Source organism: Ostrea edulis, chromosome 6 (genome assembly GCF_947568905.1).
Source record: "Ostrea edulis chromosome 6, xbOstEdul1.1, whole genome shotgun sequence".
Lineage (NCBI taxonomy): Eukaryota > Metazoa > Mollusca > Bivalvia > Ostreida > Ostreidae > Ostrea > Ostrea edulis.
In genome coordinates, this window is record NC_079169.1 from 49799079 (window position 1) to 49824497 (window position 25419).

Sequence of the window (25419 nt, forward strand, 5' to 3'; positions counted from 1 at the left end):
AATGAATCACAAAAATTCAAGGAGAAAGTAAAATTATTTCATTTTAAGGAAATGGTATATACGTGGACATGTATGTAGTGATAATGGACAAAAACAGTTTTCCCCTCAAAATCTGGTACAAATTACACGCTTTTTGAAATGGAAACATCTTGGATTTCTCAACGAAAATTGAAAGTAATCGACACATTCTTGAAGTGGTGTATCTTATTAAATTGACAGACAAATTATGCCCTGGTTTACTTTTTTGTTTGATACTTTTGACATTTTTGCCAAGATTTAAAAAGAAACATCACTGTTTCGCTACACTATGAAACAGTAGAAAGACCTTGACGACATTTAATCGTCGTAAAATAGTCTTAAAATATACTGACGTCAGTAATTGAAACGCTGTTCTGATGCCTACAGAGTGTATTTCATTGGTTGATTTTATGAATGGTGTTACATTATCCACCAAGTATTGGGTCAGAGGAAATGCAGAAAGAATTATTCTATATCTATGCCCTGCGCATTGTTGCAGATATCGATGACTGTATTGACCAACCATGCGAGAACAATGGAACATGCGTGGATCTCGTCAATGGCTACAAATGTCAATGCGTGGCAGGATTTAATGGAACCAACTGCACAGAAAGTAAGGAGATTGGGTATCAGAATGGACACACTTTTTGAAATATGATACTGAATATTGACAAAGGGTGTCTTGGTGATTATTCTTGCTTGGTTTTAATTTTTGGCATTGGTAAATCACGTTTGATTTGAAGTCTGTACAAACTATTATTAATAGGAACACAACAATTTAAAAAGAAAAGAACATTATTTCATTTTAATGAAATCGTATAAATGTACTGACAACGGATCGAAATAGAGTGTTCCCTCAAAAGATGTTACAAATTGCAGGATTTTTGTTATTTCAATGCCTTGGGTTTCTACAAAAATTGAAAATAATGAACACATCATTCAATTCGTGTATCTTTTCATGAAAAAAGATCCTTTCTTTGCTGATATAGAATCTATTTCATTTCAGATATAGATGGGTGTGTGGCGGAACCTTGTCAGAACAATGGAACATGCATAGATCAAATTAATACCTACGAATGTCAATGTGTTCCGGGATTTAATTGGACTCACTGCGAGAATAGTAAGTTTCATCAAAATGCAGTTGAAAATAATTGGCCGAAAACTTGTGTGTTAAGGTGATGTTATTGTACGCTATATCCCACAATTTTCTTTGAAATTCAGATATGGATGAATGTGCTGGGGATCCTTGTCAAAACAACGGAACGTGTGTGGACCTTGTAAACAACTACCAGTGTGATTGTGTCCCTGGTTTTGCAGACACAAACTGTTCAACAAGTAAAGTCTATTTTACCCATCTACATTCAATTTCAATGTCAAATACGCAAGGTTAAGTGAAGTGTTCGTTGGTGGCGTCGGTGACCTAGTGGTTAGGCTGTCAGACGCGCGACCGAAAGGTCTTGGGTTGGAGTCCTGGCCGTGGCAGGGCCGACGTTTTGTTCTTGGGAAAGGCACTTTACATGAATTTCCTCACTCCACCCAAGTGTAAAAGGGGTACCTGGCTATAGACAGTGAAAGATAATGTTAGAATGTTATTGCTCCAGCGCCTTAACGGCACCTTACACTGTATGCTTCCCAGGAAGCTGAGAAATTTCTAGATTGATACAAGGTCTGCCAGGGTAATAATGTATTGTAAAGCGCTTTGAACAGCTGGAAAAAGCGCTATATAAAACCAATCCTCATTATTATTACTGATATCATTATGCTATTTTGTAATATTCGTAGATATCGATGAGTGTTCTGACGGACCATGCCAGAATGATGGAACCTGTGTAGACCTCATCAACGATTACCAGTGTGCATGTGTTATGGGATTCAACGGCAAAAACTGTACTGTCGGTGAGTGTGCAAGAACGCAATGCACAAACGGGAACTTTTACTCCTGATGAAATAATCCAATACTTCGTTGTTGAAATTAGTCATGAAAAAGTTTTAATCATGACTACGAAGTGTGTTGCATTGGTTGATGATATGAATTGTATTACATTATGCACGAAGGAGCACTATTCAGTGGTAGAAATTGCAGAAACAGTTATTGTTTTATTCATGCCTTGCCGATTGTTGTAGATATCGATGAATGTGTTGACCAACCTTGTGAGAACAATGGAACATGCGTGGATCTCATCAATGGTTACGAATGTCAATGTGCGTCAGGATTGAATGGAACCAACTGCACGCAAAGTAAGGAGATTGTATATAGTGTATGCATCAGAAAGGGCACATGTTTTCAAATATGATGCTGGCTATTGACTACCTGTAACGTATTTAACGTATTGAGTACGTATCAAATGTTTGCAAATTCACAAAGCGTTTCTTTGGGACTAAATTTTAATCTCTTTTAGTTTATTGCATTCGTAAAGCACGTTTGATTTTAAGTTTGTACAACTTATTATTGTAAGGAATGAATCACAAAAATTCAAGGAGAAAGTAAAATTATTTCATTTTAAGGAAATGGTATATACGTGGACATGTATGTAGTGATAATGGACAAAAACAGTTTTCCCCTCAAAATCTGGTACAAATTACACGCTTTTTGAAATGGAAACATCTTGGATTTCTCAACGAAAATTGAAAGTAATCGACACATTCTTGAAGTGGTGTATCTTATTAAATTGACAGACAAATTATGCCCTGGTTTACCTTTCTGTTTGATACTTTTGACATTTTTGCCAAGATTTAAAAAGAAACATCACTGTTTCGCTACACTATGAAACAGTAGAAAGACCTTGACGACATTTAATCGTCGTAAAATAGTCTTAAAATATACTGACGTCAGTAATTGAAACGCTGTTCTGATGCCTACAGAGTGTATTTCATTGGTGGATTTTATGAATGGTGTTACATTATCCACCAAGTATTGGGTCAGAGGAAATGCAGAAAGAATTATTCTATATCTATGCCCTGCGCATTGTTGCAGATATCGATGACTGTATTGACCAACCATGCGAGAACAATGGAACATGCGTGGATCTCGTCAATGACTACAAATGTCAATGCGTGGCAGGATTTAATGGAACCAACTGCACAGAAAGTAAGGAGATTGGGTATCAGAATGGACACACTTTTTGAAATATGATACTGAATATTGACAAAGGGTGTCTTGGTGATTATTCTTGCTTGGTTTTAATTTTTGGCATTGGTAAATCACGTTTGATTTGAAGTCTGTACAAACTATTATTAATAGGAACACAACAATTTAAAAAGAAAAGATTATTTCATTTTAATGAAATCGTATACATGTAAATGTACTGACAACGAATCGAAATAGAGTGTTCCCTCAAAAGATGTTACAAATTGCAGGATTTTTGTTATTTCAATGCCTTGGGTTTCTACAAAAATTGAAAATAATGAACACATCATTCAATTCGTGTATCTTTTCATGAAAAAAGATCCTTTCTTTGCTGATATAGAATCTATTTCATTTCAGATATAGATGGGTGTGTGGCGGAACCTTGTCAGAACAATGGAACATGCATAGATCAAATTAATACCTACGAATGTCAATGTGTTCCGGGATTTAATTGGACTCACTGCGAGAATAGTAAGTTTCATCAAAATGCAGTTGAAAATAATTGGCCGAAAACTTGTGTGTTAAGGTGATGTTATTGTACGCTATATCCCACAATTTTCTTTGAAATTCAGATATGGATGAATGTGCTGGGGATCCTTGTCAAAACAACGGAACGTGTGTGGACCTTGTAAACAACTACCAGTGTGATTGTGTCCCTGGTTTTGCAGACACAAACTGTTCAACAAGTAAAGTCTATTTTACCCATCTACATTCAATTTCAATGTCAAATACGCAAGGTTAAGTGAAGTGTTCGTTGGTGGCGTCGGTGACCTAGTGGTTAGGCTGTCAGACGCGCGACCGAAAGGTCTTGGGTTGGAGTCCTGGCCGTGGCAGGGCCGACGTTTTGTTCTTGGGAAAGGCACTTTACATGAATTTCCTCACTCCACCCAAGTGTAAAAGGGGTACCTGGCTATAGACAGTGAAAGATAATGTTGGAATGTTATTGCTCCAGCGCCTTAACGGCACCTTACACTGTATGCTTCCCAGGAAGCTGAGAAATTTCTAGATTGATACAAGGTCTGCCAGGGTAATAATGTATTGTAAAGCGCTTTGAACAGCTGGAAAAAGCGCTATATAAAACCAATCCTCATTATTATTACTGATATCATTATGCTATTTTGTAATATTCGTAGATATCGATGAGTGTTCTGACGGACCATGCCAGAATGATGGAACCTGTGTAGACCTCATCAACGATTACCAGTGTGCATGTGTTATGGGATTCAACGGCAAAAACTGTACTGTCGGTGAGTGTGCAAGAACGCAATGCACAAACGGGAACTTTTACTCCTGATGAAATAATCCAATACTTCGTTGTTGAAATTAGTCATGAAAAAGTTTTAATCATGACTACGAAGTGTGTTGCATTGGTTGATGATATGAATTGTATTACATTATGCACGAAGGAGCACTATTCAGTGGTAGAAATTGCAGAAACAGTTATTGTTTTATTCATGCCTTGCCGATTGTTGTAGATATCGATGAATGTGTTGACCAACCTTGTGAGAACAATGGAACATGCGTGGATCTCATCAATGGTTACGAATGTCAATGTGCGTCAGGATTGAATGGAACCAACTGCACGCAAAGTAAGGAGATTGTATATAGTGTATGCATCAGAAAGGGCACATGTTTTCAAATATGATGCTGGCTATTGACTACCTGTAACGTATTTAACGTATTGAGTACGTATCAAATGTTTGCAAATTCACAAAGCGTTTCTTTGGGACTAAATTTTAATCTCTTTTAGTTTATTGCATTCGTAAAGCACGTTTGATTTTAAGTTTGTACAAATTATTATTGTAAGGAATGAATCACAAAAATTCAAGGAGAAAGTAAAATTATTTCATTTTAAGGAAATGGTATATACGTGGACATGTATGTAGTGATAATGGACAAAAACAGTTTTCCCCTCAAAATCTGGTACAAATTACACGCTTTTTGAAATGGAAACATCTTGGATTTCTCAACGAAAATTGAAAGTAATCGACACATTCTTGAAGTGGTGTATCTTATTAAATTGACAGACAAATTATGCCCTGGTTTACTTTTTTGTTTGATACTTTTGACATTTTTGCCAAGATTTAAAAAGAAACATCACTGTTTCGCTACACTATGAAACAGTAGAAAGACCTTGACGACATTTAATCGTCGTAAAATAGTCTTAAAATATACTGACGTCAGTAATTGAAACGCTGTTCTGATGCCTACAGAGTGTATTTCATTGGTTGATTTTATGAATGGTGTTACATTATCCACCAAGTATTGGGTCAGAGGAAATGCAGAAAGAATTATTCTATATCTATGCCCTGCGCATTGTTGCAGATATCGATGACTGTATTGACCAACCATGCGAGAACAATGGAACATGCGTGGATCTCGTCAATGGCTACAAATGTCAATGCGTGGCAGGATTTAATGGAACCAACTGCACAGAAAGTAAGGAGATTGGGTATCAGAATGGACACGCTTTTTGAAATATGATACTGAATATTGACAAAGGGTGTCTTGGTGATTATTCTTGCTTGGTTTTAATTTTTGGCATTGGTAAATCACGTTTGATTTGAAGTCTGTACAAACTATTATTAATAGGAACACAACAATTTAAAAAGAAAAGAACATTATTTCATTTTAATGAAATCGTATAAATGTACTGACAACGGATCGAAATAGAGTGTTCCCTCAAAAGATGTTACAAATTGCAGGATTTTTGTTATTTCAATGCCTTGGGTTTCTACAAAAATTGAAAATAATGAACACATCATTCAATTCGTGTATCTTTTCATGAAAAAAGATCCTTTCTTTGCTGATATAGAATCTATTTCATTTCAGATATAGATGGGTGTGTGGCGGAACCTTGTCAGAACAATGGAACATGCATAGATCAAATTAATACCTACGAATGTCAATGTGTTCCGGGATTTAATTGGACTCACTGCGAGAATAGTAAGTTTCATCAAAATGCAGTTGAAAATAATTGGCCGAAAACTTGTGTGTTAAGGTGATGTTATTGTACGCTATATGCCACAATTTTCTTTGAAATTCAGATATGGATGAATGTGCTGGGGATCCTTGTCAAAACAACGGAACGTGTGTGGACCTTGTAAACAACTACCAGTGTGATTGTGTCCCTGGTTTTGCAGACACAAACTGTTCAACAAGTAAAGTCTATTTTACCCATCTACATTCAATTTCAATGTCAAATACGCAAGGTTAAGTGAAGTGTTCGTTGGTGGCGTCGGTGACCTAGTGGTTAGGCTGTCAGACGCGCGACCGAAAGGTCTTGGGTTGGAGTCCTGGCCGTGGCAGGGCCGACGTTTTGTTCTTGGGAAAGGCACTTTACATGAATTTCCTCACTCCACCCAAGTGTAAAAGGGGTACCTGGCTATAGACAGTGAAAGATAATGTTAGAATGTTATTGCTCCAGCGCCTTAACGGCACCTTACACTGTATGCTTCCCAGGAAGCTGAGAAATTTCTAGATTGATATAAGGTCTGCCAGGGTAATAATGTATTGTAAAGCGCTTTGAACAGCTGGAAAAAGCGCTATATAAAACCAATCCTCATTATTATTACTGATATCATTATGCTATTTTGTAATATTCGTAGATATCGATGAGTGTTCTGACGGACCATGCCAGAATGATGGAACCTGTGTAGACCTCATCAACGATTACCAGTGTGCATGTGTTATGGGATTCAACGGCAAAAACTGTACTGTCGGTGAGTGTGCAAGAACGCAATGCACAAACGGGAACTTTTACTCCTGATGAAATAATCCAATACTTCGTTGTTGAAATTAGTCATGAAAAAGTTTTAATCATGACTACGAAGTGTGTTGCATTGGTTGATGATATGAATTGTATTACATTATGCACGAAGGAGCACTATTCAGTGGTAGAAATTGCAGAAACAGTTATTGTTTTATTCATGCCTTGCCGATTGTTGTAGATATCGATGAATGTGTTGACCAACCTTGTGAGAACAATGGAACATGCGTGGATCTCATCAATGGTTACGAATGTCAATGTGCGTCAGGATTGAATGGAACCAACTGCACGCAAAGTAAGGAGATTGTATATAGTGTATGCATCAGAAAGGGCACATGTTTTCAAATATGATGCTGGCTATTGACTACCTGTAACGTATTTAACGTATTGAGTACGTATCAAATGTTTGCAAATTCACAAAGCGTTTCTTTGGGACTAAATTTTAATCTCTTTTAGTTTATTGCATTCGTAAAGCACGTTTGATTTTAAGTTTGTACAAATTATTATTGTAAGGAATGAATCACAAAAATTCAAGGAGAAAGTAAAATTATTTCATTTTAAGGAAATGGTATATACGTGGACATGTATGTAGTGATAATGGACAAAAACAGTTTTCCCCTCAAAATCTGGTACAAATTACACGCTTTTTGAAATGGAAACATCTTGGATTTCTCAACGAAAATTGAAAGTAATCGACACATTCTTGAAGTGGTGTATCTTATTAAATTGACAGACAAATTATGCCCTGGTTTACTTTTTTGTTTGATACTTTTGACATTTTTGCCAAGATTTAAAAAGAAACATCACTGTTTCGCTACACTATGAAACAGTAGAAAGACCTTGACGACATTTAATCGTCGTAAAATAGTCTTAAAATATACTGACGTCAGTAATTGAAACGCTGTTCTGATGCCTACAGAGTGTATTTCATTGGTTGATTTTATGAATGGTGTTACATTATCCACCAAGTATTGGGTCAGAGGAAATGCAGAAAGAATTATTCTATATCTATGCCCTGCGCATTGTTGCAGATATCGATGACTGTATTGACCAACCATGCGAGAACAATGGAACATGCGTGGATCTCGTCAATGGCTACAAATGTCAATGCGTGGCAGGATTTAATGGAACCAACTGCACAGAAAGTAAGGAGATTGGGTATCAGAATGGACACGCTTTTTGAAATATGATACTGAATATTGACAAAGGGTGTCTTGGTGATTATTCTTGCTTGGTTTTAATTTTTGGCATTGGTAAATCACGTTTGATTTGAAGTCTGTACAAACTATTATTAATAGGAACACAACAATTTAAAAAGAAAAGAACATTATTTCATTTTAATGAAATCGTATAAATGTACTGACAACGGATCGAAATAGAGTGTTCCCTCAAAAGATGTTACAAATTGCAGGATTTTTGTTATTTCAATGCCTTGGGTTTCTACAAAAATTGAAAATAATGAACACATCATTCAATTCGTGTATCTTTTCATGAAAAAAGATCCTTTCTTTGCTGATATAGAATCTATTTCATTTCAGATATAGATGGGTGTGTGGCGGAACCTTGTCAGAACAATGGAACATGCATAGATCAAATTAATACCTACGAATGTCAATGTGTTCCGGGATTTAATTGGACTCACTGCGAGAATAGTAAGTTTCATCAAAATGCAGTTGAAAATAATTGGCCGAAAACTTGTGTGTTAAGGTGATGTTATTGTACGCTATATGCCACAATTTTCTTTGAAATTCAGATATGGATGAATGTGCTGGGGATCCTTGTCAAAACAACGGAACGTGTGTGGACCTTGTAAACAACTACCAGTGTGATTGTGTCCCTGGTTTTGCAGACACAAACTGTTCAACAAGTAAAGTCTATTTTACCCATCTACATTCAATTTCAATGTCAAATACGCAAGGTTAAGTGAAGTGTTCGTTGGTGGCGTCGGTGACCTAGTGGTTAGGCTGTCAGACGCGCGACCGAAAGGTCTTGGGTTGGAGTCCTGGCCGTGGCAGGGCCGACGTTTTGTTCTTGGGAAAGGCACTTTACATGAATTTCCTCACTCCACCCAAGTGTAAAAGGGGTACCTGGCTATAGACAGTGAAAGATAATATTAGAATGTTATTGCTCCAGCGCCTTAACGGCACCTTACACTGTATGCTTCCCAGGAAGCTGAGAAATTTCTAGATTGATATAAGGTCTGCCAGGGTAATAATGTATTGTAAAGCGCTTTGAACAGCTGGAAAAAGCGCTATATAAAACCAATCCTCATTATTATTACTGATATCATTATGCTATTTTGTAATATTCGTAGATATCGATGAGTGTTCTGACGGACCATGCCAGAATGATGGAACCTGTGTAGACCTCATCAACGATTACCAGTGTGCATGTGTTATGGGATTCAACGGCAAAAACTGTACTGTCGGTGAGTGTGCAAGAACGCAATGCACAAACGGGAACTTTTACTCCTGATGAAATAATCCAATACTTCGTTGTTGAAATTAGTCATGAAAAAGTTTTAATCATGACTACGAAGTGTGTTGCATTGGTTGATGATATGAATTGTATTACATTATGCACGAAGGAGCACTATTCAGTGGTAGAAATTGCAGAAACAGTTATTGTTTTATTCATGCCTTGCCGATTGTTGTAGATATCGATGAATGTGTTGACCAACCTTGTGAGAACAATGGAACATGCGTGGATCTCATCAATGGTTACGAATGTCAATGTGCGTCAGGATTGAATGGAACCAACTGCACGCAAAGTAAGGAGATTGTATATAGTGTATGCATCAGAAAGGGCACATGTTTTCAAATATGATGCTGGCTATTGACTACCTGTAACGTATTTAACGTATTGAGTACGTATCAAATGTTTGCAAATTCACAAAGCGTTTCTTTGGGACTAAATTTTAATCTCTTTTAGTTTATTGCATTCGTAAAGCACGTTTGATTTTAAGTTTGTACAAATTATTATTGTAAGGAATGAATCACAAAAATTCAAGGAGAAAGTAAAATTATTTCATTTTAAGGAAATAGTATATACGTGGACATGTATGTAGTGATAATGGACAAAAACAGTTTTCCCCTCAAAATCTGGTACAAATTACACGCTTTTTGAAATGGAAACATCTTGGATTTCTCAACGAAAATTGAAAGTAATCGACACATTCTTGAAGTGGTGTATCTTATTAAATTGACAAATTATGCCCTGGTTTACCTTTCTGTTTGATACTTTTGACATTTTTGCCAAGATTTAAAAAGAAACATCACTGTTTCGCTACACTATGAAACAGTAGAAAGACCTTGACGACATTTAATCGTCGTAAAATAGTCTTAAAATATACTGACGTCAGTAATTGAAACGCTGTTCTGATGCCTACAGAGTGTATTTCATTGGTTGATTTTATGAATGGTGTTACATTATCCACCAAGTATTGGGTCAGAGGAAATGCAGAAAGAATTATTCTATATCTATGCCCTGCGCATTGTTGCAGATATCGATGACTGTATTGACCAACCATGCGAGAACAATGGAACATGCGTGGATCTCGTCAATGGCTACAAATGTCAATGCGTGGCAGGATTTAATGGAACCAACTGCACAGAAAGTAAGGAGATTGGGTATCAGAATGGACACGCTTTTTGAAATATGATACTGAATATTGACAAAGGGTGTCTTGGTGATTATTCTTGCTTGGTTTTAATTTTTGGCATTGGTAAATCACGTTTGATTTGAAGTCTGTACAAACTATTATTAATAGGAACACAACAATTTAAAAAGAAAAGAACATTATTTCATTTTAATGAAATCGTATAAATGTACTGACAACGGATCGAAATAGAGTGTTCCCTCAAAAGATGTTACAAATTGCAGGATTTTTGTTATTTCAATGCCTTGGGTTTCTACAAAAATTGAAAATAATGAACACATCATTCAATTCGTGTATCTTTTCATGAAAAAAGATCCTTTCTTTGCTGATATAGAATCTATTTCATTTCAGATATAGATGGGTGTGTGGCGGAACCTTGTCAGAACAATGGAACATGCATAGATCAAATTAATACCTACGAATGTCAATGTGTTCCGGGATTTAATTGGACTCACTGCGAGAATAGTAAGTTTCATCAAAATGCAGTTGAAAATAATTGGCCGAAAACTTGTGTGTTAAGGTGATGTTATTGTACGCTATATGCCACAATTTTCTTTGAAATTCAGATATGGATGAATGTGCTGGGGATCCTTGTCAAAACAACGGAACGTGTGTGGACCTTGTAAACAACTACCAGTGTGATTGTGTCCCTGGTTTTGCAGACACAAACTGTTCAACAAGTAAAGTCTATTTTACCCATCTACATTCAATTTCAATGTCAAATACGCAAGGTTAAGTGAAGTGTTCGTTGGTGGCGTCGGTGACCTAGTGGTTAGGCTGTCAGACGCGCGACCGAAAGGTCTTGGGTTGGAGTCCTGGCCGTGGCAGGGCCGACGTTTTGTTCTTGGGAAAGGCACTTTACATGAATTTCCTCACTCCACCCAAGTGTAAAAGGGGTACCTGGCTATAGACAGTGAAAGATAATATTAGAATGTTATTGCTCCAGCGCCTTAACGGCACCTTACACTGTATGCTTCCCAGGAAGCTGAGAAATTTCTAGATTGATATAAGGTCTGCCAGGGTAATAATGTATTGTAAAGCGCTTTGAACAGCTGGAAAAAGCGCTATATAAAACCAATCCTCATTATTATTACTGATATCATTATGCTATTTTGTAATATTCGTAGATATCGATGAGTGTTCTGACGGACCATGCCAGAATGATGGAACCTGTGTAGACCTCATCAACGATTACCAGTGTGCATGTGTTATGGGATTCAACGGCAAAAACTGTACTGTCGGTGAGTGTGCAAGAACGCAATGCACAAACGGGAACTTTTACTCCTGATGAAATAATCCAATACTTCGTTGTTGAAATTAGTCATGAAAAAGTTTTAATCATGACTACGAAGTGTGTTGCATTGGTTGACGATATGAATTGTATTACATTATGCACGAAGGAGCACTATTCAGTGGTAGAAATTGCAGAAACAGTTATTGTTTTATTCATGCCTTGCCGATTGTTGTAGATATCGATGAATGTGTTGACCAACCTTGTGAGAACAATGGAACATGCGTGGATCTCATCAATGGTTACGAATGTCAATGTGCGTCAGGATTGAATGGAACCAACTGCACGCAAAGTAAGGAGATTGTATATAGTGTATGCATCAGAAAGGGCACATGTTTTCAAATATGATGCTGGCTATTGACTACCTGTAACGTATTTAACGTATTGAGTACGTATCAAATGTTTGCAAATTCACAAAGCGTTTCTTTGGGACTAAATTTTAATCTCTTTTAGTTTATTGCATTCGTAAAGCACGTTTGATTTTAAGTTTGTACAAATTATTATTGTAAGGAATGAATCACAAAAATTCAAGGAGAAAGTAAAATTATTTCATTTTAAGGAAATGGTATATACGTGGACATGTATGTAGTGATAATGGACAAAAACAGTTTTCCCCTCAAAATCTGGTACAAATTACACGCTTTTTGAAATGGAAACATCTTGGATTTCTCAACGAAAATTGAAAGTAATCGACACATTCTTGAAGTGGTGTATCTTATTAAATTGACAGACAAATTATGCCCTGGTTTACTTTTTTGTTTGATACTTTTGACATTTTTGCCAAAATTTAAAAAGAAACATCACTGTTTCGCTACACTATGAAACAGTAGAAAGACCTTGACGACATTTAATCGTCGTAAAATAGTCTTAAAATATACTGACGTCAGTAATTGAAACGCTGTTCTGATGCCTACAGAGTGTATTTCATTGGTTGATTTTATGAATGGTGTTACATTATCCACCAAGTATTGGGTCAGAGGAAATGCAGAAAGAATTATTCTATATCTATGCCCTGCGCATTGTTGCAGATATCGATGACTGTATTGACCAACCATGCGAGAACAATGGAACATGCGTGGATCTCATCAATGGCTACAAATGTCAATGCGTGGCAGGATTTAATGGAACCAACTGCACAGAAAGTAAGGAGATTGGGTATCAGAATGGACACACTTTTTGAAATATGATACTGAATATTGACAAAGGGTGTCTTGGTGATTATTCTTGCTTGGTTTTAATTTTTGGCATTGGTAAATCACGTTTGATTCGAAGTCTGTACAAACTATTAATAATAGGAACACAACAATTTAAAAAGAAAAGAACATTATTTCATTTTAATGAAATCGTATAAATGTACTGACAACGGATCGAAATAGAGTGTTCCCTCAAAAGATGTTACAAATTGCAGGATTTTTGTTATTTCAATGCCTTGGGTTTCTACAAAAATTGAAAATAATGAACACATCATTCAATTCGTGTATCTTTTCATGAAAAAAGATCCTTTCTTTGCTGATATAGAATCTATTTCATTTCAGATATAGATGGGTGTGTGGCGGAACCTTGTCAGAACAATGGAACATGCATAGATCAAATTAATACCTACGAATGTCAATGTGTTCCGGGATTTAATTGGACTCACTGCGAGAATAGTAAGTTTCATCAAAATGCAGTTGAAAATAATTGGCCGAAAACTTGTGTGTTAAAGTGATGTTATTGTACGCTATATCCCACAATTTTCTTTGAAATTCAGATATGGATGAATGTGCTGGGGATCCTTGTCAAAACAACGGAACGTGTGTGGACCTTGTAAACAACTACCAGTGTGATTGTGTCCCTGGTTTTGCAGACACAAACTGTTCAACAAGTAAAGTCTATTTTACCCATCTACATTCAATTTCAATGTCAAATACGCAAGGTTAAGTGAAGTGTTCGTTGGTGGCGTCGGTGACCTAGTGGTTAGGCTGTCAGACGCGCGACCGAAAGGTCTTGGGTTGGAGTCCTGGCCGTGGCAGGGCCGACGTTTTGTTCTTGGGAAAGGCACTTTACATGAATTTCCTCACTCCACCCAAGTGTAAAAGGGGTACCTGGCTATAGACAGTGAAAGATAATGTTAGAATGTTATTGCTCCAGCGCCTTAACGGCACCTTACACTGTATGCTTCCCAGGAAGCTGAGAAATTTCTAGATTGATATAAGGTCTGCCAGGGTAATAATGTATTGTAAAGCGCTTTGAACAGCTGGAAAAAGCGCTATATAAAACCAATCCTCATTATTATTACTGATATCATTATGCTATTTTGTAATATTCGTAGATATCGATGAGTGTTCTGACGGACCATGCCAGAATGATGGAACCTGTGTAGACCTCATCAACGATTACCAGTGTGCATGTGTTATGGGATTCAACGGCAAAAACTGTACTGTCGGTGAGTGTGCAAGAACGCAATGCACAAACGGGAACTTTTACTCCTGATGAAATAATCCAATACTTCGTTGTTGAAATTAGTCATGAAAAAGTTTTAATCATGACTACGAAGTGTGTTGCATTGGTTGACGATATGAATTGTATTACATTATGCACGAAGGAGCACTATTCAGTGGTAGAAATTGCAGAAACAGTTATTGTTTTATTCATGCCTTGCCGATTGTTGTAGATATCGATGAATGTGTTGACCAACCTTGTGAGAACAATGGAACATGCGTGGATCTCATCAATGGTTACGAATGTCAATGTGCGTCAGGATTGAATGGAACCAACTGCACGCAAAGTAAGGAGATTGTATATAGTGTATGCATCAGAAAGGGCACATGTTTTCAAATATGATGCTGGCTATTGACTACCTGTAACGTATTTAACGTATTGAGTACGTATCAAATGTTTGCAAATTCACAAAGCGTTTCTTTGGGACTAAATTTTAATCTCTTTTAGTTTATTGCATTCGTAAAGCACGTTTGATTTTAAGTTTGTACAAATTATTATTGTAAGGAATGAATCACAAAAATTCAAGGAGAAAGTAAAATTATTTCATTTTAAGGAAATGGTATATACGTGGACATGTATGTAGTGATAATGGACAAAAACAGTTTTTCCCTCAAAATCTGGTACAAATTACACGCTTTTTGAAATGGAAACATCTTGGATTTCTCAACGAAAATTGAAAGCAATCGACACATTCTTGAAGTGGTGTATCTTATTAAATTGACAGACAAATTATGCCCTGGTTTACTTTTTTGTTTGATACTTTTGACATGTTTGCCAAGATTTAAAAAGAAACATCACTGTTTCGCTACACTATGAAACAATAGAAAGACCTTGACGACATTTAATCGTCGTAAAATAGTCTTAAAATATACTGACGTCAGTAATTGAAACGCTGTTCTGATGCCTACAGAGTGTATTTCATTGGTTGATTTTATGAATGGTGTTACATTATCCACCAAGTATTGGGTCAGAGGAAATGCAGAAAGAATTATTCTATATCTATGCCCTGCGCATTGTTGCAGATATCGATGACTGTATTGACCAACCATGCGAGAACAATGGAACATGCGTGGATCTCGTCAATGGCTACAAATGTCAATGCGTGGCAGGATTTAATGGAACCAACTGCACAGAAAGTAAGGAGATTGGGTATCAGAATGGACACACTTTTTGAAATATGATACTGAATATTGACAAAGGGTGTCTTGGTGATTATTCTTGCTTGGTTTTAATTTTTGGCATTGGTAAATCACGTTTGATTCGAAGTCTGTACAAACTATTATTAATAGGAACACAACAATTTAAAAAGAAAAGAACATTATTTCATTTTAATGAAATCGTATAAATGTACTGACAACGGATCGAAATAGAGTGTTCCCTCAAAAGATGTTACAAATTGCAGGATTTTTGTTATTTCAATGCCTTGGGTTTCTACAAAAATTGAAAATAATGAACACATCATTCAATTCGTGTATCTTTTCATGAAAAAAGATCCTTTCTTTGCTGATATAGAATCTATTTCATTTCAGATATAGATGGGTGTGTGGCGGAACCTTGTCAGAACAATGGAACATGCATAGATCAAATTAATACCTACGAATGTCAATGTGTTCCGGGATTTAATTGGACTCACTGCGAGAATAGTAAGTTTCATCAAAATGCAGTTGAAAATAATTGGCCGAAAACTTGTGTGTTAAGGTGATGTTATTGTACGCTATATCCCACAATTTTCTTTGAAATTCAGATATGGATGAATGTGCTGGGGATCCTTGTCAAAACAACGGAACGTGTGTGGACCTTGTAAACAACTACCAGTGTGATTGTGTCCCTGGTTTTGCAGACACAAACTGTTCAACAAGTAAAGTCTATTTTACCCATCTACATTCAATTTCAATGTCAAATACGCAAGGTTAAGTGAAGTGTTCGTTGGTGGCGTCGGTGACCTAGTGGTTAGGATGTCAGACGCGCGACCGAAAGGTCTTGGGTTTGAGTCCTGGCCGTGGCAGGGCCGACGTTTTGTTCTTGGGAAAGGCACTTTACATGAATTTCCTCACTCCACCCAAGTGTAAAAGGGGTACCTGGCTATAGACAGTGAAAGATAATGTTAGAATGTTATTGCTCCAGCGCCTTAACGGCACCTTACACTGTATGCTTCCCAGGAAGCTGAGAAATTTCTAGATTGATACAAGGTCTGCCAGGGTAATAATGTATTGTAAAGCGCTTTGAACAGCTGGAAAAAGCGCTATATAAAACCAATCCTCATTATTATTACTGATATCATTATGCTATTTTGTAATATTCGTAGATATCGATGAGTGTTCTGACGGACCATGCCAGAATGATGGAACCTGTGTAGACCTCATCAACGATTACCAGTGTGCATGTGTTATGGGATTCAACGGCAAAAACTGTACTGTCGGTGAGTGTGCAAGAACGCAATGCACAAACGGGAACTTTTACTCCTGATGAAATAATCCAATACTTCGTTGTTGAAATTAGTCATGAAAAAGTTTTAATCATGACTACGAAGTGTGTTGCATTGGTTGATGATATGAATTGTATTACATTATGCACGAAGGAGCACTATTCAGTGGTAGAAATTGCAGAAACAGTTATTGTTTTATTCATGCCTTGCCGATTGTTGTAGATATCGATGAATGTGTTGACCAACCTTGTGAGAACAATGGAACATGCGTGGATCTCATCAATGGTTACGAATGTCAATGTGCGTCAGGATTGAATGGAACCAACTGCACGCAAAGTAAGGAGATTGTATATAGTGTATGCATCAGAAAGGGCACATGTTTTCAAATATGATGCTGGCTATTGACTACCTGTAACGTATTTAACGTATTGAGTACGTATCAAATGTTTGCAAATTCACAAAGCGTTTCTTTGGGACTAAATTTTAATCTCTTTTAGTTTATTGCATTCGTAAAGCACGTTTGATTTTAAGTTTGTACAAATTATTATTGTAAGGAATGAATCACAAAAATTCAAGGAGAAAGTAAAATTATTTCATTTTAAGGAAATGGTATATACGTGGACATGTATGTAGTGATAATGGACAAAAACAGTTTTCCCCTCAAAATCTGGTACAAATTACACGCTTTTTGAAATGGAAACATCTTGGATTTCTCAACGAAAATTGAAAGTAATCGACACATTCTTGAAGTGGTGTATCTTATTAAATTGACAGACAAATTATGCCCTGGTTTACCTTTCTGTTTGATACTTTTGACATTTTTGCCAAGATTTAAAAAGAAACATCACTGTTTCGCTACACTATGAAACAGTAGAAAGACCTTGACGACATTTAATCGTCGTAAAATAGTCTTAAAATATACTGACGTCAGTAATTGAAACGCTGTTCTGATGCCTACAGAGTGTATTTCATTGGTTGATTTTATGAATGGTGTTACATTATCCACCAAGTATTGGGTCAGAGGAAATGCAGAAAGAATTATTCTATATCTATGCCCTGCGCATTGTTGCAGATATCGATGACTGTATTGACCAACCATGCGAGAACAATGGAACATGCGTGGATCTCGTCAATGGCTACAAATGTCAATGCGTGGCAGGATTTAATGGAACCAACTGCACAGAAAGTAAGGAGATTGGGTATCAGAATGGACACACTTTTTGAAATATGATACTGAATATTGACAAAGGGTGTCTTGGTGATTATTCTTGCTTGGTTTTAATTTTTGGCATTGGTAAATCACGTTTGATTCGAAGTCTGTACAAACTATTATTAATAGGAACACAACAATTTAAAAAGAAAAGAACATTATTTCATTTTAATGAAATCGTATAAATGTACTGACAACGGATCGAAATAGAGTGTTCCCTCAAAAGATGTTACAAATTGCAGGATTTTTGTTATTTCAATGCCTTGGGTTTCTACAAAAATTGAAAATAATGAACACATCATTCAATTCGTGTATCTTTTCATGAAAAAAGATCCTTTCTTTGCTGATATAGAATCTATTTCATTTCAGATATAGATGGGTGTGTGGCGGAACCTTGTCAGAACAATGGAACATGCATAGATCAAATTAATACCTACGAATGTCAATGTGTTCCGGGATTTAATTGGACTCACTGCGAGAATAGTAAGTTTCATCAAAATGCAGTTGAAAATGATTGGCCGAAAACTTGTGTGTTAAGGTGATGTTATTGTACGCTATATCCCACAATTTTCTTTGAAATTCAGATATGGATGAATGTGCTGGGGATCCTTGTCAAAACAACGGAACGTGTGTGGACCTTGTAAACAACTACCAGTGTGATTGTGTCCCTGGTTTTGCAGACACAAACTGTTCAACAAGTAAAGTCTATTTTACCCATCTACATTCAATTTCAATGTCAAATACGCAAGGTTAAGTGAAGTGTTCGTTGGTGGCGTCGGTGACCTAGTGGTTAGGCTGTCAGACGCGCGACCGAAAGGTCTTGGGTTTGAGTCCTGGCCGTGGCAGGGCCGACGTTTTGTTCTTGGGAAAGGCACTTTACATGAATTTCCTCACTCCACCCAAGTGTAAAAGGGGTACCTGGCTATAGACAGTGAAAGATAATGTTAGAATGTTATTGCTCCAGCGCCTTAAGGGCACCTTACACTGTATGCTTCCCAGGAAGCTGAGAAATTTCTAGATTGATACAAGGTCTGCCAGGGTAATAATGTATTGTAAAGCGCTTTGAACAGCTGGAAAAAGCGCTATATAAAACCAATCCTCATTATTATTACTGATATCATTATGCTATTTTGTAATATTCGTAGATATCGATGAGTGTTCTGACGGACCATGCCAGAATGATGGAACCTGTGTAGACCTCATCAACGATTACCAGTGTGCATGTGTTATGGGATTCAACGGCAAAAACTGTACTGTCGGTGAGTGTGCAAGAACGCAATGCACAAACGGGAACTTTTACTCCTGATGAAATAATCCAATACTTCGTTGTTGAAATTAGTCATGAAAAAGTTTTAATCATGACTACGAAGTGTGTTGCATTGGTTGATGATATGAATTGTATTACATTATGCACGAAGGAGCACTATTCAGTGGTAGAAATTGCAGAAACAGTTATTGTTTTATTCATGCCTTGCCGATTGTTGTAGATATCGATGAATGTGTTGACCAACCTTGTGAGAACAATGGAACATGCGTGGATCTCATCAATGGTTACGAATGTCAATGTGCGTCAGGATTGAATGGAACCAACTGCACGCAAAGTAAGGAGATTGTATATAGTGTATGCATCAGAAAGGGCACATGTTTTCAAATATGATGCTGGCTATTGACTACCTGTAACGTATTTAACGTATTGAGTACGTATCAAATGTTTGCAAATTCACAAAGCGTTTCTTTGGGACTAAATTTTAATCTCTTTTAGTTTATTGCATTCGTAAAGCACGTTTGATTTTAAGTTTGTACAAATTATTATTGTAAGGAATGAATCACAAAAATTCAAGGAGAAAGTAAAATTATTTCATTTTAAGGAAATGGTATATACGTGGACATGTATGTAGTGATAATGGACAAAAACAGTTTTCCCCTCAAAATCTGGTACAAATTACACGCTTTTTGAAATGGAAACATCTTGGATTTCTCAACGAAAATTGAAAGTAATCGACACATTCTTGAAGTGGTGTATCTTATTAAATTGACAGACAAATTATGCCCTGGTTTACCTTTCTGTTTGATACTTTTGACATTTTTGCCAAGATTTAAAAAGAAACATCACTGTTTCGCTACACTATGAAACAGTAGAAAGACCTTGACGACATTTAATCGTCGTAAAATAGTCTTAAAATATACTGACGTCAGTAATTGAAACGCTGTTCTGATGCCTACAGAGTGTATTTCATTGGTTGATTTTATGAATGGTGTTACATTATCCACCAAGTATTGGGTCAGAGGAAATGCAGAAAGAATTATTCTATATCTATGCCCTGCGCATTGTTGCAGATATCGATGACTGTATTGACCAACCATGCGAGAACAATGGAACATGCGTGGATCTCGTCAATGGCTACAAATGTCAATGCGTGGCAGGATTTAATGGAACCAACTGCACAGAAAGTAAGGAGATTGGGTATCAGAATGGACACACTTTTTGAAATATGATACTGAATATTGACAAAAGGTGTCTTGGTGATTATTCTTGCTTGGTTTTAATTTTTGGCATTGGTAAATCACGTTTGATTCGAAGTCTGTACAAACTATTAATAATAGGAACACAACAATTTAAAAAGAAAAGAACATTATTTCATTTTAATGAAATCGTATAAATGTACTGACAACGGATCGAAATAGAGTGTTCCCTCAAAAGATGTTACAAATTGCAGGATTTTTGTTATTTCAATGCCTTGGGTTTCTACAAAAATTGAAAATAATGAACACATCATTCAATTCGTGTATCTTTTCATGAAAAAAGATCCTTTCTTTGCTGATATAGAATCTATTTCATTTCAGATATAGATGGGTGTGTGGCGGAACCTTGTCAGAACAATGGAACATGCATAGATCAAATTAATACCTACGAATGTCAATGTGTTCCGGGATTTAATTGGACTCACTGCGAGAATAGTAAGTTTCATCAAAATGCAGTTGAAAATAATTGGCCGAAAACTTGTGTGTTAAAGTGATGTTATTGTACGCTATATCCCACAATTTTCTTTGAAATTCAGATATGGATGAATGTGCTGGGGATCCTTGTCAAAACAACGGAACGTGTGTGGACCTTGTAAACAACTACCAGTGTGATTGTGTCCCTGGTTTTGCAGACACAAACTGTTCAACAAGTAAAGTCTATTTTACCCATCTACATTCAATTTCAATGTCAAATACGCAAGGTTAAGTGAAGTGTTCGTTGGTGGCGTCGGTGACCTAGTGGTTAGGCTGTCAGACGCGCGACCGAAAGGTCTTGGGTTGGAGTCCTGGCCGTGGCAGGGCCGACGTTTTGTTCTTGGGAAAGGCACTTTACATGAATTTCCTCACTCCACCCAAGTGTAAAAGGGGTACCTGGCTATAGACAGTGAAAGATAATGTTAGAATGTTATTGCTCCAGCGCCTTAACGGCACCTTACACTGTATGCTTCCCAGGAAGCTGAGAAATTTCTAGATTGATATAAGGTCTGCCAGGGTAATAATGTATTGTAAAGCGCTTTGAACAGCTGGAAAAAGCGCTATATAAAACCAATCCTCATTATTATTACTGATATCATTATGCTATTTTGTAATATTCGTAGATATCGATGAGTGTTCTGACGGACCATGCCAGAATGATGGAACCTGTGTAGACCTCATCAACGATTACCAGTGTGCATGTGTTATGGGATTCAACGGCAAAAACTGTACTGTCGGTGAGTGTGCAAGAACGCAATGCACAAACGGGAACTTTTACTCCTGATGAAATAATCCAATACTTCGTTGTTGAAATTAGTCATGAAAAAGTTTTAATCATGACTACGAAGTGTGTTGCATTGGTTGACGATATGAATTGTATTACATTATGCACGAAGGAGCACTATTCAGTGGTAGAAATTGCAGAAACAGTTATTGTTTTATTCATGCCTTGCCGATTGTTGTAGATATCGATGAATGTGTTGACCAACCTTGTGAGAACAATGGAACATGCGTGGATCTCATCAATGGTTACGAATGTCAATGTGCGTCAGGATTGAATGGAACCAACTGCACGCAAAGTAAGGAGATTGTATATAGTGTATGCATCAGAAAGGGCACATGTTTTCAAATATGATGCTGGCTATTGACTACCTGTAACGTATTTAACGTATTGAGTACGTATCAAATGTTTGCAAATTCACAAAGCGTTTCTTTGGGACTAAATTTTAATCTCTTTTAGTTTATTGCATTCGTAAAGCACGTTTGATTTTAAGTTTGTACAAATTATTATTGTAAGGAATGAATCACAAAAATTCAAGGAGAAAGTAAAATTATTTCATTTTAAGGAAATGGTATATACGTGGACATGTATGTAGTGATAATGGACAAAAACAGTTTTCCCCTCAAAATCTGGTACAAATTACACGCTTTTTGAAATGGAAACATCTTGGATTTCTCAACGAAAATTGAAAGTAATCGACACATTCTTGAAGTGGTGTATCTTATTAAATTGACAGACAAATTATGCCCTGGTTTACTTTTTTGTTTGATACTTTTGACATGTTTGCCAAGATTTAAAAAGAAACATCACTGTTTCGCTACACTATGAAACAATAGAAAGACCTTGACGACATTTAATCGTCGTAAAATAGTCTTAAAATATACTGACGTCAGTAATTGAAACGCTGTTCTGATGCCTACAGAGTGTATTTCATTGGTTGATTTTATGAATGGTGTTACATTATCCACCAAGTATTGGGTCAGAGGAAATGCAGAAAGAATTATTCTATATCTATGCCCTGCGCATTGTTGCAGATATCGATGACTGTATTGACCAACCATGCGAGAACAATGGAACATGCGTGGATCTCATCAATGGCTACAAATGTCAATGCGTGGCAGGATTTAATGGAACCAACTGCACAGAAAGTAAGGAGATTGGGTATCAGAATGGACACACTTTTTGAAATATGATACTGAATATTGACAAAGGGTGTCTTGGTGATTATTCTTGCTTGGTTTTAATTTTTGGCATTGGTAAATCACGTTTGATTCGAAGTCTGTACAAACTATTATTAATAGGAACACAACAATTTAAAAAGAAAAGAACATTATTTCATTTTAATGAAATCGTATAAATGTACTGACAACGGATCGAAATAGAGTGTTCCCTCAAAAGATGTTACAAATTGCAGGATTTTTGTTATTTCAATGCCTTGGGTTTCTACAAAAATTGAAAATAATGAACACATCATTCAATTCGTGTATCTTTTCATGAAAAAAGATCCTTTCTTTGCTGATATAGAATCTATTTCATTTCAGATATAGATGGGTGTGTGGCGGAACCTTGTCAGAACAATGGAACATGCATAGATCAAATTAATACCTACGAATGTCAATGTGTTCCGGGATTTAATTGGACTCACTGCGAGAATAGTAAGTTTCATCAAAATGCAGTTGAAAATGATTGGCCGAAAACTTGTGTGTTAAGGTGATGTTATTGTACGCTATATGCCACAATTTTCTTTGAAATTCAGATATGGATGAATGTGCTGGGGATCCTTGTCAAAACAACGGAACGTGTGTGGACCTTGTAAACAACTACCAGTGTGATTGTGTCCCTGGTTTTGCAGACACAAACTGTTCAACAAGTAAAGTCTATTTTACCCATCTACATTCAATTTCAATGTCAAATACGCAAGGTTAAGTGAAGTGTTCGTTGGTGGCGTCGGTGACCTAGTGGTTAGGCTGTCAGACGCGCGACCGAAAGGTCTTGGGTTGGAGTCCTGGCCGTGGCAGGGCCGACGTTTTGTTCTTGGGAAAGGCACTTTACATGAATTTCCTCACTCCACCCAAGTGTAAAAGGGGTACCTGGCTATAGACAGTGAAAGATAATGTTAGAATGTTATTGCTCCAGCGCCTTAACGGCACCTTACACTGTATGCTTCCCAGGAAGCTGAGAAATTTCTAGATTGATATAAGGTCTGCCAGGGTAATAATGTATTGTAAAGCGCTTTGAACAGCTGGAAAAAGCGCTATATAAAACCAATCCTCATTATTATTACTGATATCATTATGCTATTTTGTAATATTCGTAGATATCGATGAGTGTTCTGACGGACCATGCCAGAATGATGGAACCTGTGTAGACCTCATCAACGATTACCAGTGTGCATGTGTTATGGGATTCAACGGCAAAAACTGTACTGTCGGTGAGTGTGCAAGAACGCAATGCACAAACGGGAACTTTTACTCCTGATGAAATAATCCAATACTTCGTTGTTGAAATTAGTCATGAAAAAGTTTTAATCATGACTACGAAGTGTGTTGCATTGGTTGACGATATGAATTGTATTACATTATGCACGAAGGAGCACTATTCAGTGGTAGAAATTGCAGAAACAGTTATTGTTTTATTCATGCCTTGCCGATTGTTGTAGATATCAATGAATGTGTTGACCAACCTTGTGAGAACAATGGAACATGCGTGGATCTCATCAATGGTTACGAATGTCAATGTGCGTCAGGATTGAATGGAACCAACTGCACGCAAAGTAAGGAGATTGTATATAGTGTATGCATCAGAAAGGGCACATGTTTTCAAATATGATGCTGGCTATTGACTACCTGTAACGTATTTAACGTATTGAGTACGTATCAAATGTTTGCAAATTCACAAAGCGTTTCTTTGGGACTAAATTTTAATCTCTTTTAGTTTATTGCATTCGTAAAGCACGTTTGATTTTAAGTTTGTACAAATTATTATTGTAAGGAATGAATCACAAAAATTCAAGGAGAAAGTAAAATTATTTCATTTTAAGGAAATGATATATACGTGGACATGTATGTAGTGATAATGGACAAAAACAGTTTTCCCCTCAAAATCTGGTACAAATTACACGCTTTTTGAAATGGAAACATCTTGGATTTCTCAACGAAAATTGAAAGTAATCGACACATTCTTGAAGTGGTGTATCTTATTAAATTGACAGACAAATTATGCCCTGGTTTACTTTTTTGTTTGATACTTTTGACATGTTTGCCAAGATTTAAAAAGAAACATCACTGTTTCGCTACACTATGAAACAATAGAAAGACCTTGACGACATTTAATCGTCGTAAAATAGTCTTAAAATATACTGACGTCAGTAATTGAAACGCTGTTCTGATGCCTACAGAGTGTATTTCATTGGTTGATTTTATGAATGGTGTTACATTATCCACCAAGTATTGGGTCAGAGGAAATGCAGAAAGAATTATTCTATATCTATGCCCTGCGCATTGTTGCAGATATCGATGACTGTATTGACCAACCATGCGAGAACAATGGAACATGCGTGGATCTCGTCAATGGCTACAAATGTCAATGCGTGGCAGGATTTAATGGAACCAACTGCACAGAAAGTAAGGAGATTGGGTATCAGAATGGACACACTTTTTGAA

General features: G+C 36.7%; 1 protein-coding gene across 1 annotated transcript in view; it reads left to right on the forward strand.

Moving 5' to 3' along the window:
- Positions 1-25419, forward strand: part of LOC125646912 (uncharacterized) — a 324296-nt gene that overhangs the window by 185949 nt on the left and 112928 nt on the right. The window contains exons 227-277 of the mRNA XM_056139838.1: positions 518-631; positions 1025-1138; positions 1240-1353; positions 1801-1914; positions 2143-2256; positions 2993-3106; positions 3503-3616; positions 3718-3831; positions 4279-4392; positions 4621-4734; positions 5471-5584; positions 5978-6091; positions 6193-6306; positions 6754-6867; positions 7096-7209; positions 7946-8059; positions 8453-8566; positions 8668-8781; positions 9229-9342; positions 9571-9684; positions 10417-10530; positions 10924-11037; positions 11139-11252; positions 11700-11813; positions 12042-12155; positions 12892-13005; positions 13399-13512; positions 13614-13727; positions 14175-14288; positions 14517-14630; positions 15367-15480; positions 15874-15987; positions 16089-16202; positions 16650-16763; positions 16992-17105; positions 17842-17955; positions 18349-18462; positions 18564-18677; positions 19125-19238; positions 19467-19580; positions 20317-20430; positions 20824-20937; positions 21039-21152; positions 21600-21713; positions 21942-22055; positions 22792-22905; positions 23299-23412; positions 23514-23627; positions 24075-24188; positions 24417-24530; positions 25267-25380. Coding sequence (XP_055995813.1) covers positions 518-631; positions 1025-1138; positions 1240-1353; positions 1801-1914; positions 2143-2256; positions 2993-3106; positions 3503-3616; positions 3718-3831; positions 4279-4392; positions 4621-4734; positions 5471-5584; positions 5978-6091; positions 6193-6306; positions 6754-6867; positions 7096-7209; positions 7946-8059; positions 8453-8566; positions 8668-8781; positions 9229-9342; positions 9571-9684; positions 10417-10530; positions 10924-11037; positions 11139-11252; positions 11700-11813; positions 12042-12155; positions 12892-13005; positions 13399-13512; positions 13614-13727; positions 14175-14288; positions 14517-14630; positions 15367-15480; positions 15874-15987; positions 16089-16202; positions 16650-16763; positions 16992-17105; positions 17842-17955; positions 18349-18462; positions 18564-18677; positions 19125-19238; positions 19467-19580; positions 20317-20430; positions 20824-20937; positions 21039-21152; positions 21600-21713; positions 21942-22055; positions 22792-22905; positions 23299-23412; positions 23514-23627; positions 24075-24188; positions 24417-24530; positions 25267-25380 — 5814 coding nt within the window. The remainder of the gene's footprint in view (positions 1-517; positions 632-1024; positions 1139-1239; positions 1354-1800; positions 1915-2142; positions 2257-2992; positions 3107-3502; positions 3617-3717; positions 3832-4278; positions 4393-4620; positions 4735-5470; positions 5585-5977; positions 6092-6192; positions 6307-6753; positions 6868-7095; positions 7210-7945; positions 8060-8452; positions 8567-8667; positions 8782-9228; positions 9343-9570; positions 9685-10416; positions 10531-10923; positions 11038-11138; positions 11253-11699; positions 11814-12041; positions 12156-12891; positions 13006-13398; positions 13513-13613; positions 13728-14174; positions 14289-14516; positions 14631-15366; positions 15481-15873; positions 15988-16088; positions 16203-16649; positions 16764-16991; positions 17106-17841; positions 17956-18348; positions 18463-18563; positions 18678-19124; positions 19239-19466; positions 19581-20316; positions 20431-20823; positions 20938-21038; positions 21153-21599; positions 21714-21941; positions 22056-22791; positions 22906-23298; positions 23413-23513; positions 23628-24074; positions 24189-24416; positions 24531-25266; positions 25381-25419) is intronic.